Consider the following 16,780-nt stretch of genomic DNA (forward strand, 5'->3'; position numbering starts at 1 on the left):
ATATTCATCGAATAGGGATCTTACATTTTTTGTCTCAGAAATAAACAAAATCGAAGAATAAAAGGATTATGGAGAATAGCGGACAGGACTTTGTGGGCTCTAGAGATTCAAGGGTGACGTTCAATGAAGCCTGGCGATGCTAAGTTACTAAGATAAACCGAGATAAAAGATGCCTAGAAGAAATTATGCTGTCACACGATCTCTAGAAATCGTACGAAGCGAATGATTCCGGCTACTTTCGTTCCACGGTTTCGACAATTATCGCTCGAGTATACTTACGGTGTGTTCTCTGCATTAAAATTTTCGAGTGGTCCGCACGCAGCGGCCAGAAAATGAACTCCAAACTCTGGAGATTTAAAGACAACGTTCCACGAAGCTTAGAAATGTCGAGCAGAAACTACATACTTCGGGAACACAGGCAAACGAAGCGTAGAACCAAATCGCGCTACCATATGATCTCCGTGAGTCGCGCGAGGCGAATGATTCAATTTTTGCTAGGAAAGGATGGTGGATACCTACGGTGTTCTCTGGACCAAGATTCTAGGGTGCTCTGCATACTGTGGGTGGAAAATGAACTCCGCGAACCCTAGTAGACGAAGGGTGGCGTCAAATGAACCTTGTGCGAACCTGGCAACTCAATCGTGCCAACTACAACCGGCGAACTCGCAAAAATCAATTTCGTTGAAAAAACGAAGCCTACGAACGAACGAGTCCAAGAAAATGAACTGCGCCAAGTAAAATCTGAGAAGAAAACCCGCGAATACTGGAAAATTAACTGCGGCCGACGAATTGCGGAAAGAGAGACGACGCGAACGAAGATTCTCGAATAATTTCGCTGGAAAATAGGAAACCCACGACGAGTCCTGGAAAATGATCGAACTGGGAAATAACTTTCATTTCGAGACGCGGTATTGGACACCGGCGTAATTTTGAGCTAGATTGGCCTTAATATACAATTAATTGATATCGACCGTGAGAAATGCCGTTGTGGTCCAATTTGGATGCCCGGCCGAAATCATCTCTCGCGGTATACTACGTTGTCGTTCAGGAAACATTAGCGTCCTGAAAACAATTACTCGAATTGCGATCCCGTAACCGGGTCTGATAAAAAGGCTCAACTGGCGTAATTGAACGTCATATTAAGTCGGCGGCCGTGGAAAGGGGGGAGAAAGGGGAAAGAGAGAGAGAGAGAGAGAGAGAGAGAGAGAGAGAGAGAGAGAGAGAGAGAGCGAGAGGGGAAGGGAGGGAAGCCGCGAGAGGAGATCGTACCGAAAGACGATTGTCTAAATCGCTTCCGGTAAAATTCAACCACCGCGTGCCGGGCTCACAAGGGTTTTAGTCTTTCAGTGGTCGGAAAAAGTGGGTATCGTTGACCATTAAATCCGTTTTAAAGCTGCCGTTCGGGTTGGTAAACAGACTCCGAAGAAATTCAGCGCGGTCAAAACACTCGTGGGAAAAGTATCTATTTTTCTTTTGCGGGCTCGAACTATCCCTTCTCCCCTGCTCTTCTCTCTATCTTTGTCACTCCCTTTCGTCCCCCCTCTCTCCCTCTCGTTCTCTTGCCAGTAGAGACCGCGATCGTGGCGATAAGCCCGATTTAGCGGTTACAAGGCGAACGACGTGAAAGAGCGACTCCGCTGCATTGATATTTGTTACGGTAGTCGGGGCGTGTTAGTGCGTGACACGTGTGTGCAACAATGACGCAGACAACAACATCGACGGCGACAGCGACTCGAAAGACAGCTACGACAACGACAACGACGTCGACGTCGACGCCGACGACGAGAACGAGAACGACAACGACGACGACGACGACGACGACGACGACGACGACGACGATGAGAACGACGACGACGAGGAGAAGGATCGGGCCAGCGTGGAATTCGATTCTGGACTAGGGGATGCTGCACGGCCGCGCGACACGAGTGTGCGTGCAAGTAATATAGAAGCAAAAGGGATACACGCTTGCGCCGGACGATGTCTACCCCATCTTCCCGTTGACTTCGGGAGAGGGAAAAGCGGGGCGTGTGCAAGGACAGATGGCAGGGCGTCTCTCCCGGGCCGTGTCGCATGCACTATCAGTTTCGCTCGGATGTTCGTAACACGAGTTTTATCGCGCAGCTCGACGACGGTCGCGCTCGTCAAAGGCAGACCCGAGGATAGGCTAGCGGCCTCCGTCGCCTCCGTCGTTTCTCGTCGTCGTGCACGTCCCTCGAATCGCGGAAATTAGATCACCGTCGAACCGACGAACGAACGAACGTTTTCGCCGTCTCGAATTGGTTAGGAGAGCACAGAGAATCGCCGTCGGGGCTTCGAACGATGAGATCGCTGATCGTTCGATTTGCATAATAGAACGGTTAAGAAGAAGAAGAAGAAGAAGAAGAAGCAGCAGCAGAAGAAGCAGAAGAAGAAGAGGAGGAAGAAGTGAAGGAGGAGAGGAGACGAGTTCGGATTTTTCTACTATTTTACCTATATCTCTCTCTCTCTCCCCCCGTTTCGTTCTGGTGTCGTTATCTCAGTTTTTCCCAGTTTCCCCACGTCACTTTGTTCGTTCCTTCCTCTGTTCTTTCCTCTCTCTCTCTCTCTCTCTCACTCTCTCTCCTAGTAGTCTGCCATCTCGTGCTTTTCTTTTCCGTCGCTTTTGTTTCGTAAGAGGAGAGTCCGATCGAATGGGAACGCGTTCGTGTTGTCTGGTGAATTAACCAGTAAGAAAGGAGGGGTTGATACGCACGTTTTCCAGCGGGAAAGATGAGAAGAGCGTGTTGTTGGACGGACCGCCGAGCCGGAGAAGAATCGTGGACGATTTCTATGCATGCCAGCACGTAAATCAACCCCGAAACCAACGGAACATAATGGCGACATCGAGCGAAAAACCCAAGGAAAATCGGATGCTATCGATTCGCCCGATAGTTTCACCCTGCGATTTTAATTCCGCGCCTCTGTGCCGGGACCCGATATAGAAGAATCCTCTCTCTCTCTCATCCTTTTCCGTTATTCTCCCTCCCTCTCTCTCTTCCTCTCTCTCTCTCGCTCTCTCTTCTGTCTTCGGTCTCTGTCTCTCTCTCTCTCTGCCCGGCTTCTGGATTATTGCGCCATGCCAGGAGAAGATTAACGAACCGCGGGGAAGGGATAATTCGCAAACAACCGTCGAGTGAAAGTCGTGCGGAGGACCGACGACGCGAAAATCCTCATTGTCGTGGAAAAACCACCGGTGTGGGAGGGTGAGACGTAGAGAGTGGTGCGTTCTTCGAAACCCGCGACGGTACTACATCCGCACGAAACTACACAGGATCTATAACACGCGTACACGCTCGCGAACACTCGTATATAAATATATAACAACCGCGCGAAGACAAGCAAGCAAGCAAGCAAGCAAGCTCCACATCTAAATATATATACATATATATATATATATCGAAACGACATCGTGGACCGACTATGAGAAAGAGAAACAAAAAATGAAGGGTGTACTCTTTACCCTGTGCCTATTGTTTTCGGGTAAGTGGAAATTCCGCCACGTGCCGCGACCCGATCCCCGATCCCCGATCCCCGGATTGTTCTTTGGAGCCGAGAATACATCTCGAATCGTTCTGTTAACCGGAACGGAGAAATTGAGTTACATCGGCGCCGTTTTCAATGCAGGTCGAACCGAAACCCGCCGGAGAATCGAAGGAACGTCGTCGTTCGGGCTGCATTCGAGCCGCCGATTCCCTATTGAAACACGATTCCCGACCGGCGACCGCGAGTCCTCGCGTTCGCCTCTCGGTTCCTTCCTTTGTGACGGCGTAGTAGATCCAGACGCGTCTGTTTAAAAAATTCCACGGCGAGCCGCCGCCGCCGCTGCGGCGAGCTTAATCGGGGAACGACGATCACAGAGAGAAGGCTCTTCCGCCTTTGCGCGGCCGCCGGCGTAACAACGCCGGAGAAGAATACGCGCGTCCACTTGGGTCGCCCTCCTCGGCGCGGAGCTTCTTGCCGCGAAACAAACGGCGTCCCGTCGCTTTGATAAGATAAAGAACCGCGGCGTACGCCTCGCGCGACCCGACGCGACGCGACCCCTCAGCCCCCGCCCTTATTCGATGATTCGCCTCGGAGCCTGCACAAAGGCGCGAGCCTTTATCGCGAAGCCGGCAGGCTGGCGCGGCGCGCACGCGGTGCCGGCCCGCGATAAAAATCCCGCGGACATTTATTATAACAACGCGCGCGCGTTCCGTTCCGCGGCGTTGCACAAAGGAGACCGGGGAGACGCGCGCGCGGCGCGCGCGGAGAAAGCGTCGACGGGCCGCGGCGATATCGTCGCACACGCCCCCGCTCTCTCTCTCTCTCTCTCTCGCTCTCTCTTTTTCCCAGACGCGCCGCTCTGTCACGTATTACGAGATAAAGTAGTTTCTGAAACTGCGTCCGGAGAAACTTCACCACCTACTTTAATACTTCATGAGGAAGCACGCGCGGTAAGAAGGTCCGTGTCCGAGCGAAAGGGAGATATATCGCGGCTTTTACCCCCGGCACGGCGCGCCGGGACACGTTAAAATGATTTCTCGCCATGGTTCCGGCCGTACATCGCGGACCCCCGGCAAGACTTTCTCTCTCTCCCCTTTCTACACCTCCGCCCGCGTCTCTCTCACTCTCTCTGTCTCTTTCAATCTCCATGTCTCTCCCGGTCTCTCTCGCTCTCCGATTCTCTATCTCGCTTTCTCTCGTCCCATACCGGTAAACACGGGGAGTTAACGAAATTCCGATAACGAACGGCACAACGTGGCGAACATTTCTCTTTCCCCTGCTCCCCGAACAACGCGGCGTCCGCTCGCGCGACGCTCCGCCACGGGAAATAGCTTCTCGGGTCAAAGAACAATCCGCGCCGCAATCCGACAGCCAAAAGGAAGGTCGCGACTCGATGATTTTCGACCCTGCCGTAGGCCCGAATTCCGGCAGCCTGGACGACGAGCCGAAAGAAACTGCGAAATTCGGGTGTTCCGCAACTGTGGTGCAACTGGCCTCTGGTTAAATTAGTATTTCGAATAGTCGAATGGAAATTATATCGAGATCTATTGTTTCGAATGGGGTTTCGATCGACGCTAGATTCACGGGGCACTGAATGCAGCTGATTTCGATTAGCTTATAAACGTAACGATGAGACATTTATTCTGATTTTTAACCGAGCGCATTGTTATATTTTCTACCGAGTACAGTCCTAATGCGAATAAGAAAAGGTACGGCTTGATTTAACCGTTCGAGTCCCAAGCAGCGCGATCGCGCTGCTGAGATTTTCTGTCGAGAAAACGCAGCACATTTCGAACATTGTGAACAACCGACGGTGCGTTGCCGATTGTCGAAGCGCGCTCAGATTTACCGAAGCAAGCACATCGCACAGCTCCTTTTAATGTAAATAGTATATATACAGTTTACAATAGGTAGAATAATGGAAATTATATTGAATCTATTGTTTCGAATGGGGTTTCGATCGACGCTAGATTCACGGGGCACTGAATGCAGCTGATTTCGATTAGCTTATAAACGTAACGATGAGACATTTATTCTGATTTTTAACCGAGCGCATTGTAATATTTTCCACCGAATACAGTCGTAATGCGAATAAGAAAAGGTACGGCAGCGCGATTACCGAAACAAGCACATCGCACAGCTCCTTTTAATGTAAATAGTACATTTTACGATAAGTAGAATAATACTATAATAATGCAATAATACATTGCGAAATAAAAATTTTTAATTCATTATTATCGCGCTGCTTGATATTTCTCGACATAAAATAAAACAAGTGCTGTCGCGCTGCTTGGGTCTTTTCGTACTCGTTTGGAGAAAGCGCGGTTGCGTTGTTTGGGATTCTTCGACAGTGTTTTTTCAATACCCCCTGGGACTCAAACTGTTAAGAGAATCGAGTCGACCTTGGAACATCCTCCACCGTGATACGAATAAAAAAAATCGTTGATACCGCGTAAAACACCTTCTTATACCGAACAGCTTTATATCGTAAACATTTTTTTTCATAGCTTCAATATATTCCGGAATATTTCTTACTGTACTCTCGGTCGAAGCACCCTGTATATCGAATAAATATCTCGTAAATGTATCTACGCGATCTGAATGATCGTAAATTGAAAAATTAGTGACCCAGGTCATTTCGATGGGCTCCGGGAGCCCGCTGTCGACGCTCCGAGTGCCGCGCTTCCCAGAAATTCTATTACGCTGGAATTCCGATTATCCGGAGCAGGTAGAGCGACATAAATGTTCGGATAACGGAACAGTTTACTTAATTACAGTTTCAGATTTTATCTCTATCGCCGTGTAAACGCTTTTGTACACGGGTCGTCGCCATAGTTCGAGCCGACAGCGTGTCGAACGCGCGCGAATAATAAAGAGTTCCGATATCGCGTTGGACCGGATTCTACTTGTATTTGTCAGGATTTAGAAACGAATCTCCTTGCTGTAGCGTATTCCGTGCACCAGATGCGGGAAGATTGATCGTATGCGATGAGAGTTTCAATTTTCATTTCATTGAACAAGTTACTCGCCAGTTTTGTGGAATTTTCGGGCTTGCCCGGTTCCCGGTCAAAGCGCGAACGCGAAGTTCGCCATTGTAATACAATTTAGGAAATAATTTCTGAAACTATTCCGTGTTTTGTATTTGAAATACTAATTTATCGAGCACACGAGCCGCGTCGTTGTTGTTGTTAGTGTTAGCGTTAGTGTTCTGTACATAAGAGGCGTCGTTATCGAGTGGAATAACTTTAATGTCCGAACGATACGTTGTATAATCTTCTGAGTGGATTAACAATTTAAGGGGCTAATAATCTGCGCGATACGGTTACCGCGGTCGAAATTTTGTAGCTCCGCATTCGTAAAGTTAGGGTCCCGGGGAAATCGTACATAGAACAACCGAACCTCGAACTAAATGCATAATAAGGGAAGCTAATACGATAACTTGTCACTAATTATGATACTGGCGATAACGGCAGGAGAATAATAACAGTGTTGATGGCTTTAAATCCAAACAACCGGTATAATCAGATTTATCGGGCCGGAATGAACAGTAAATAACGCATACGCGCGTATAGAATAGACGCTCGGAATTTTGCTTTTGCCTCGAGAACGAAGTTTCATGTGCGAGAAACTCTAATTCTACATTTTACAGAGCAATAGTTGCCACACCGTTGCCGGAAAATCCTGTATTTGCGATACAGGGCGGTTTCGTTTTATCCTGCTCGCTCTAATCCGTCGCGGTTTACCGGTTTCATACGGAAGCCACCATTTTATTTTCTCCCTTCCAGAGGTTCTTCAGGTTCACGACGATTCGAAATGTCGCGGTAAAGAACATTCCAACCGTCCACTTATATACGACGCGTTCTTCTCACTTACACGAAGCGTTATTTTTACTTATGGAAAGCATTATGTTCACTTGAACGAAACGTTCCGTTTAGTTAACCAGTTAGCTGTGCTCGACGTGTATACTCGTCGTGGAGAAATGGCAATATTTCGCGACACGACGAGTATACTTGTCGCGCGTAAGAAGTAGCGACCATTGGCTGTTTAAATTGTAATTTTAAAGAAAACAAAAACATATTCTCAAATTTCAAGATGTTCAGAATATTTTGAGGCCGATCCTGCGCGAAGTTGTTTACATTGTTATAAAATTGAAATTAGAAAAGAATCACGGTATTGGTGTTCGACGTGCAAAGTGCCATTATACAGGCTGTCCCAGGTTTTAATGTTCAAACTTTGTCAGTGTATTCTATGGCACAAAGTAAGAAAAATGTTATGTAAACATAGGTCATATAGAACTTTATTAAGAAGTTATAACAAACATTCAGAATAGAAATAGTAAACAACTTGCTCTTACTGCGAGCATTGGTTTGAATAGATCAGCACATGCCGTGTGTTTATGTAAGCTGTGTTTATTAATACATTTCGAAATGTATTAATAACCGTTGTTGACAATACATGATTGACATCGATCGAAGATTTTTTTTTTTAGTTGATTACTATTCCTATTCTGAATTTTTGTTATAACTTCTTAATATAAAGCTCTATATGACCTATGTTTACATAACATTTTTTTCTTACTTTGTGCCATAGAATACACTGACAAAGTTTGAACATTAAAACCTGGGACACCCTGTATATTGTTCCTTGCTTTGCTAAATACCATTCTTTCTACGGCAGCAATTTGAATTTTTCACTTTTATAAGTATTCGATTATCCCTGGTTTTTTCGTTTATTTTGTATATGGTATATGTGAACGTCAAGCGAATAAGTAAATATTAGTAATAAAATTGTTAATTTTATCGAATAAAACCGTCTTTTCGATCCAATATTTTAACAGCGACACTTGCATTGTGTTCGACGAGTATACTCGTCGTCGCTCGATTCTCGCGACACATATGGGCGCGCGCTCTGAAACGGAGGCGCCACAGCTAACTGGTTAAACAATACGTTCTTTTTACTTAAACAAAGCATTCCTGTTTACTTCGACAAAACATTCTGTTTACTTAAACCAGAACATTTTGCTTTCCCGTACAGATGTTTGACCATGTCCGACGCAAATAACTTCACACCACTGATTTCCTTTCCCGTTCCGTTATTCGCATCTACTTCCCGTATTCACGTTCGGTTCTGGCGAAATTAACGAAAATATCAAGGTCCCTCTAAAGACGAACGAAACACACCCTGTACACAGCCGGCCGGTTTGTGCAAAAAAAGCTTTCAACCCCGACCCTTGTGCACGGTTCGTGTTAATTGAATCCGAAACGGAAATTCAGCATGTAACAACGTTTTAATCAGTGATTCTATTTACCTGCAGCTTTATTGACTTTCGCTAAAACTATTCGGGGAATGCGGTTTCCCAGAAAAGTTTCATTCGATCGAGATTCATGCTCTTAGCTTGTCAATTTGCCGTAAAATTTTGTCCACGCGTAAATATCAATGTATACGCGAACGGACAACGACGCCCGATAATTTCGCTCTCGGATTAAATTAATGGAATTAATATTAGTTTAATTAACATTGATGAAAAGCTGCAGGAAAATATGACACGATGCGCCAAGGGCCGAGGGTTAAAACTTAAAGCAAACTTTCTCTAAATCGAGTTCAACCCTTTCAAAACGGTATCGCGTTTCTTATACATCGATCTCTGCTTTTTAATGATCGTTGTAACCTAGACTGCAATTAATAGTCGTTGAACATTCTGTGTAACTTTGATGAGAATTTCGCTGGGATATACAGGGTGTTGAAAAATATGTCCAAGAGTTTAAAAAGAGGAGCAAAAAGTATGCGATCAACGTAAATTCTATAATCAATCTTTTCCGTGCATAATCAACTTTTATTATTCACTTACAACAATTCATGTTCGTATTACAGCGCTTGCAATACAGAGGGACGTTAGCTCAAGAATATAAGCAGATAATAATTATTTCCGCAGAAAATAATAATGTTTATATTTAAAATAATTGTTAATATCGACGAAAATGATCTATATTACTATTCTGCATCATAGCTGGTTCTCTACTCAATATATTGAACTTACTAGCATACGCGATACTAAAAAGCGCCCCAATAAGGGATGCTTTTAGAACCTATATCGACAAGACATGTTTTGCTCCTTTACGGGACTATGAGCCCTTAAAATCTTGTGCACTATTTTCTCGGCACCCTATAGACACACCCAGCCGCGTTGAAACGTATATACGGTACAAAAGCACCCGATAGCGTTAATTTTTAGCGCACAGACACATCCAATCCTGTTGAAAGGGTTGAGAGAAACGAATGACTGTTCGAAAGCTCCCGACGATCTTTAGCCCCTTGCACCGCGATTTCTTTCACGGCTACGTCGATTCGCACTTCTTCGTCCTTAACGATTTTTCCTAATAGAATCGGGCGATTTTTGTTCCTTGTACATTTTCATTAACTTTCATTGCTAAATTTTGATAACGGTAGAATCAAATTTCGTTTCGATTTCGAAGAAACGATTAACTCTCTTTGCACTCGCTCGAATGTCGCCGATACGGCGAGATTTTCACGTCGAAGTGGAGTTTCTTTGTTATTATTATTTCTTGCTTCACGCTGTAAGGTTATTTATTTAGGGTTATTTATTTATTCGCAAAATACGCACGTAAAAACACAAAATCTGTTAGTTATCATTTCCTATACAATTTCACAGCGGTACAATGATTTTTATTTCAATTCGACCTTCTGTACAGCAAAATTACAATGCTTGCATTTCCTACGATTTTTGCTGGCGGGCATGTCAGAAAAATCTTGCTAGTGCCGAGGGTTAACATTCACACTTAATAAATTTGTATTTGGTAGATTTATTTTTGGTAGATTTATATTTGACAGAGTTGCATTTCGTAGATTTATATTTAGAAGATTCGGTAAATTTTGCGAGTGCCGAGGGTTAACATTCGTATTTAATAGATTTATATTTGGTAAATTTATTTTTGGCAGATTTATATTTGACAGAGTTGCATTTCGTAGATTTATATTTAGAAGATTCGGTAAATTTTGCGAGTGCCGAGAGTTAACATTCACACTTAATAAATTTATATTTGATGGAGTTGCATTTCGTAGATTTATATTTAGAAGATTCGGTAAATTTTGCGAGTGCCGAGGGTTAACATTCGTATTTAATAGCTTTATATTTGGTAGATTTATTTCTGGTAGATTTATATTTGACAGAGTTGCATTTCGTAGATTTATATTTAAAAGATTCGGTAGACTTACAAAGTCATCGCCGCGGAGTCGGACTCGTTCTATCGCAAGGGGTTAATGCGCGGCATAAATGAAACCGGTGGTGAAGTTGTCGCGTGGTCGCCCTAAACTGTCACCCTCTCCCACGATTTCTCCGATCCGTGCCTTTGTTTCGGTCGCGGCGGGATCCGTCGCCGCGCCTCGATTCGCCGATTTGCCTGGTCCAATCGTCTGGTTGTTTTTGTTCCGGGGGTGGTTTTCCGTTCGCCACCGGAAGTGCAAGGCCTGGCACGGGGCACCACCGATCACGGAATGTACGAGAACCACGCGCTGCTGGAGCCGCTCGACCGTGGACCATTCTTCGACGTGACGGCCTCTCACAATGTCACCGCGCTGGTGGGCAAAACGGCCACCCTGAACTGCCGGGTCCGGAATCTCGGGGATCGCACGGTAGGTAACGCCGCGCCGGCCGCGAAGAAACGAATTATAGCCGGCCGAAACCTGGCCGAACGGTTATCGGCCGTCAGCAACGATGCATGGACGGCCGGGGCTTCGGCTCGAGCCCTGATTCCGTTCGTCCGGCGAACGATCGAACGCTCCGACGTTTCCGCGGCCAAATTGTTTATTTGCCAGCCGGGCGCCACTTTTATGGCCAAACGACCGTAGAAACCTCGGACGCGTTGTTTCCCGTCCGATGATCCAGCTTCGAGCGAAAATGTCGGCGCGTTCCGGAATCACGGATCTTTCGGCGCTTGTTATGCCACCTCGAACGCGTTCGATGGAAATTACCATCGCGGAAAGAATGCATAAACAGCGGCCGAAAGATTAGGACGAAAAAGAAAGAAAGAAAGCGATTGGTTAAATGCATTGCGATCAAAAATCTTCTTCGAAATCACGCGACACTCGACTCGCCCGTGATTCTTTCTGCGAAATGAAAATCGTCCACGTCATTATCATTGGACGGCGGATTCGATGGCTTTCTTCGGAAAAACGACTGGATACGAATAACGAGGCTGTAAAGACATTGACCGAATTTCACGCCAGAACTATCGAGCCAGTCGGAACGACTGGTTTCTGATTTTTTCTTTTACGGTTTCTGATGATGTAAGAATATTTCTAGGAGAAATTTTTAGGCGCGCGTTTTCGGGATATTAATCGAACGAAATTTAAATGAATCCAGGCTTGGCGTTATTGTAAAGCAATATACAGGGTGTCCCGAAAATGTCTCGCAATTCGGAAATGGGAGGTTCCTGAGGTCATTTGAAGCAACTTTTTCCTTTGCGAAAATTTTCTCCGAGGCTTCGTTTACGAGTTATTAACGAAAAACACTGACCAATAAGAGGCGAGCTCGGCTGGCGCGCGGCGGCCCAGCCAACGAGTGCACGGAGCCCAGTTACGCTCATTGGCTCGGCCGTCTCGCGCTAGCTGAGCTGGGATTCGACCGCCTCGACCGCTGGCGCCGTTGCCACGGCCGCCTTGACCGCTGGCGCGTTGGCTCGGTCGTCTCGCGCCAGCTGAGCTCGCCTCTGATTGGTCACTGTTTTTCGTTAATAACTCGTAAACAAAGCCGCGGATTGCATTTTCGCTAAGGAAAAAGTTGCTTCAAATGACCTCAGGAATCCCCTTACTTCCGGATTACGAGACATTTTTGGATTGCGAGACATTTAGTCGTGTTTAGGACTCGGTAGTTCTAATTAATTAGTCGTCTTTTATGTTATAAGGAACTTATGAAAATGATTGAAGGATAGATAAATATCTTTATCGAACTTACGATTTTTTATAATCCATTTAGATAATTTTTAGTTCGTATACAGATCCGCAGTCTAATTATTTCGGAGTTTGGGCTGAAATTATGTAAGATATTCCTTTTTCTAACAACTTTAGTAAAAGCAAACGAACGTAACGGAGTTCGTTAATTCTTCAAACGAAGAACACTTTTCGCCACGAATGTACAAAATCAACGATCCGTTGATCGCACGGCGCACTAAGCGTAATTGGGCAATAGCAAACATACACAGTAGCGGATAAAAAAAGAAGACTAAGATAAAAATTTCAAAATGCCTGGTAACATATTTTCTGTTTTAAAGTCGCTGAAATTAGAGCGGCTCTTTCGTGAGATAACGATCGAGTAAATCTCTTAATCCAAGCAAAAAAATGGCGGATGGTCTAAATAATTCTTTTCCAATACAGCCTTTGGTTTCTAGACAACAGAAACAAACAAACTAAACAACAGAAATTAAACGTGTAACAGAAATTAAAATTTTATGCCCGCGTTATCGCATTTATCCGTTTACTGATAATTGTATTTTGCATGGACTCGAAATAACGCGGCTTAAGCTACAGAAAGCGATTTCTGATCCATTTCATCAAACACGGTTTGCGTGTGCGAATAGAATCATTTCCACAATTTCTGTTCTCCGTTTACGCGTTTCTACGAGTGCTCGTTTATACGAATTCTGCTAAAGAAACGTGTCCTTATTAGAAAAAATCTCCCGTCTCGATGGCAACCGAACGCATTCGTAATCGAACATTTTTTGTGTTCTTGCTTTTTTACAACAACGTTGATTGTAAAAACACGCCGAATATGTATGTACATACGTATATATCATCGCTCGGTTGAAACGAACGTCGGAATTTTGGAAAAAATCCGCGGCATTTGAAGGAGCACCGTGCACGGAATTAATATGCGGGTTCACGAACCTGGGTAATTTCCTACTGAAAACGTAATAGCCGAAAAGGGAGAATCGTTCGATCGAGAAAGGTGTGGCGCACTATTGATTTGCGTCACGCTGCAAGGGAAGTCGGCAAGTAGAATTTTATCCAGCGATATCGCGCGACATAATATACAGGGTGTCCCAGAAATGTCTCGCAATCCGGAAACGGCGGGTTCCTCGGATCATTTGAAGCAGCTTCTTCCTTTACAAAAATTTTCTCCGAGGCACTGTTAACGAGTTATTGACGAAAAACAGTAACCAATAAGAATCGAGTACGGCTGACGCGAGGCGGCCCAGCCAACCAGCGCGCGAAGCTCGGTTCTGCTCATTGGCTCGGTCGCCTCGCCTCAGCTGAGCTCGCCTCTCATTGGTCACTGTTTTTCGTTAATAACTCGTTAACGGTGCCTCGGAAAAAATTTTTGTAAAGGAAAAAGTTGCTTCAAATGACCTGAGGAACCCGCCACTTTCGGATTGAAAGACATTTTTGGGACACTCTGTAGAATGTTAGCGCCGTAACGGTGGGTTTTTAGTTTGCCGAACGTGGATCTAGTCGGGGTTTGTTTCGTCGACCATCTTCCGGCTTAGGCGTTTCACTCGAAAACAACTCTCGGTCTTAATTGAATATTTTTATCCGGAGATTTGACCGACGATTCTAGGTCGCCGCGAGCCGGCACGGTGCCCGATTTAGAGTGACTCGCATTAATATTCGGACACGATATTGTTAGAAGAATTATTGCTGCTTTTTATTGTTTATGATAGTATCATCGAATCAATTGTTTTCTCATATAATAAGGCACTTCTTAAAGTAAGTAGAAACATAAATTTTGTTTATCTATCGCACATGTTCTTTTGTATAATAAGCGATAAACAAGATTGCGAGAAAATTTAACGTCGCAAAAATAGTCGGACAGTGAATGAATTACATTAATTTTATATAAAATGAAAAACTTTTTAATAATCATGTTATCATAATATTAATATTTTGTCGGTCGACCCTTTTGTTTTATTACTTTATGCAATCGCTCGGGCATGTTACAGATGATTTTATTTAAATAATCCGGCGAAATCCGTTTCCATTCGTCTAACAAACGTTGTTTCATCTCTATCGTTGTCTTTGTAGGTGTTGTACGAATTTTGCGGTCCAATTGATCCCATAAATTTTCAATTGGATTTAAATCAGCCGATCGAGAAGGAGGATGCAGTACTTTTGGACAAATAGTTTTACAAAATTATTGTACAAAAGAGCGTGTGCAATAAATAAACAAAATTTATGTTTCTACTTACTTTAAGAAGTGCTTTATTATATGAGAAAAATTCGATAATACTATCATAAACAATAAAAGAGGAGCAATAATTCTTCTAACAATATCGTGTCCGATTATTAACGCGAGTCACTGTATTTCTAATAACCAGGACCTGGTTCGTGCAGCTGGATCGGCTAATTGCGCTCGCTGTTGCGCGCCACAGATATTCGAATCTTGACTTTCGTCAAAGTTTCGAGTCGTAGAAATGTCATTCGAGAATCGATATCGACGCGTTCGTCGTCATCGTGATCATCGACGTTGTTCATCGAACGACGTTGCGAAGTACATAAAATCGTTCTCCAATTAGTTCCACAATTTCATGCAGCGTCGAACCAATTAAGATCCGGCTGTATTTCATGAAATCTTACGCCGCGTCCGATTGTAACGATACGCCGTCCCGGAATAGAACAACAGATTGTTTATAGGCGAACAACATGTAGCCGCGGCGAGCTGTGCAGCTGCCGTAACGCCCGGCAAAACAACGAATTTGAATAATTCGAAACGCCGGTGTAACAAAGTTTTTTTCCGTCCTATCAAAAGAAACTGATTAAAACAGCAGCAGAATTCCGCATCGTGTGCCCGCGTTCGTTAATTAGCTGGCGAAGTTTTCTATTTGCATAAAGATCCGCGGAGCGCAGTTATTACGTACGGGAGGCAACACGTGTTGTTTCTGTTTCTGTTTGCGACAGAAAGAATTTATTTGCACTTTATATCGCGCTCTGCACGACGCCGGGGAAAGAAAAAGGTTCGATGTAGCGTCGGGTCGGCGGGAAATACGCTGCCGGAAATATTTATTGCATTGCTCGAATATTAAACACGTTATCACTTATATTGCTCTTACTATCCTTGGTTACTTTCGGAGGTTCTTCTGTATGGAATTTATTGCTCGAGAAATACCCGACAGAATAAGTTTGCGCGCGTCACGCATAACTTTGCGCAGAACGTATCAACGTTCGCATACCGCAAGGATACGGCGAGTCGATACGAGCCGACGAAATATGCAACGGCACGGAATAATTTTACGACCGAGTTACTTTATTAGAACCGTATCAGAAAACGTATGGAAAACGTTGTTTTAAACGTTCCGATAGCTTGCCGACGATACCAAGAGTTCCGCGAGACGGAAGTCGGTTGTTTTCGTTGGCCGCATTTTGATGAATCTTGTTGCGGTGGTGGTTGTTCGATCAACCAAATAAGCCGTACGAAGAATGCAATGTCCAGAGAACACGGAGGAGAGCGATAAAGCTGTCAATGGTAATCCTTTCAGTTCTCCAGAAACGATTTTCGCGACGATTGTTTCCACGTTCTGTTCGTCAAACGGACAGCGCTTCGCGAGCATTTTCTGTCCGGGAACAGCTAATATTTCATCGAAATCGCGAGACCGCATATTCATCGAAGATTTCGCGCGATCATTGTCGTTTATAGTTTCTATCGATTCTTTAATCCTTTCGCTACGGCAGCTCCATTCGCCGAAGTACCGTCACCGAACGGAAACTCGCTTCGGAAATATGCACAGTGCGCGTGGTTTCTGTATATATGTTGTTCCAAGTTTTAAGTAACAACTGTGTCGAATAAAACAATCGTTGCTCTAATGTAACAAGTATATATTTACATTTTTCATTTAAAATTATAGGCTTACAAAATTATAGGTAACATAGGTATTTGTATAATTACAAAGCCTAACGATCAAATGTTTAATATAATTAATAACGAGACGAAAATGATTAAAATATAATAATATGTAAAAACTAATGATATCATTCTGTGCGACAGATTTGAAAGCAAGGATCTATACAAAGGCCAACATTGCAATCTTTGCACTCGTACCGCGAATCCGTTCTTTTATCATTTTTACTACAAATTACACATCTGCATCTTCTGTATACACTTCATTTCTGTGCCGCATGTAGACTGTTCCAAAAATTTCTCGCAATCCGGAAATGGCGGGTTCCTCAGATCATTTGAAGCAACTTCTTCCTTTACAAAAATTTTCTTCGAGGCACCGTTAACGAGTTATTAACGAAAAACAGTGACCAATAAGAATCGAGTACGGCTGACACG

At 44.4% G+C, this 16,780-nt stretch overlaps 1 protein-coding gene across 2 annotated transcripts in view; it reads left to right on the top strand.

Moving 5' to 3' along the window:
* The first annotated feature begins 2,026 nt into the window (after positions 1-2,026).
* The window catches only part of LOC117228839 (neurotrimin), a 311,649-nt gene continuing 296,895 nt past the window's right edge, over positions 2,027-16,780 (top strand). The window contains exons 1-3 of one of the 2 annotated variants that reach the window (XM_076520963.1): positions 2,027-2,279; positions 2,353-3,498; positions 10,979-11,151. In XM_076520963.1, coding sequence (XP_076377078.1) covers positions 3,459-3,498; positions 10,979-11,151 — 213 coding nt within the window. In that variant the 5' untranslated portion in view covers positions 2,027-2,279; positions 2,353-3,458. Of the gene's footprint in view, positions 3,499-10,978; positions 11,152-16,780 lie in introns of both variants that reach the window. The other variant, XM_033484851.2, reaches the window with a different exon arrangement.

This window comes from Megalopta genalis, chromosome 1 (assembly GCF_051020955.1).
Source record: "Megalopta genalis isolate 19385.01 chromosome 1, iyMegGena1_principal, whole genome shotgun sequence".
NCBI classification, from domain to species: Eukaryota; Metazoa; Arthropoda; class Insecta; order Hymenoptera; family Halictidae; genus Megalopta; species Megalopta genalis.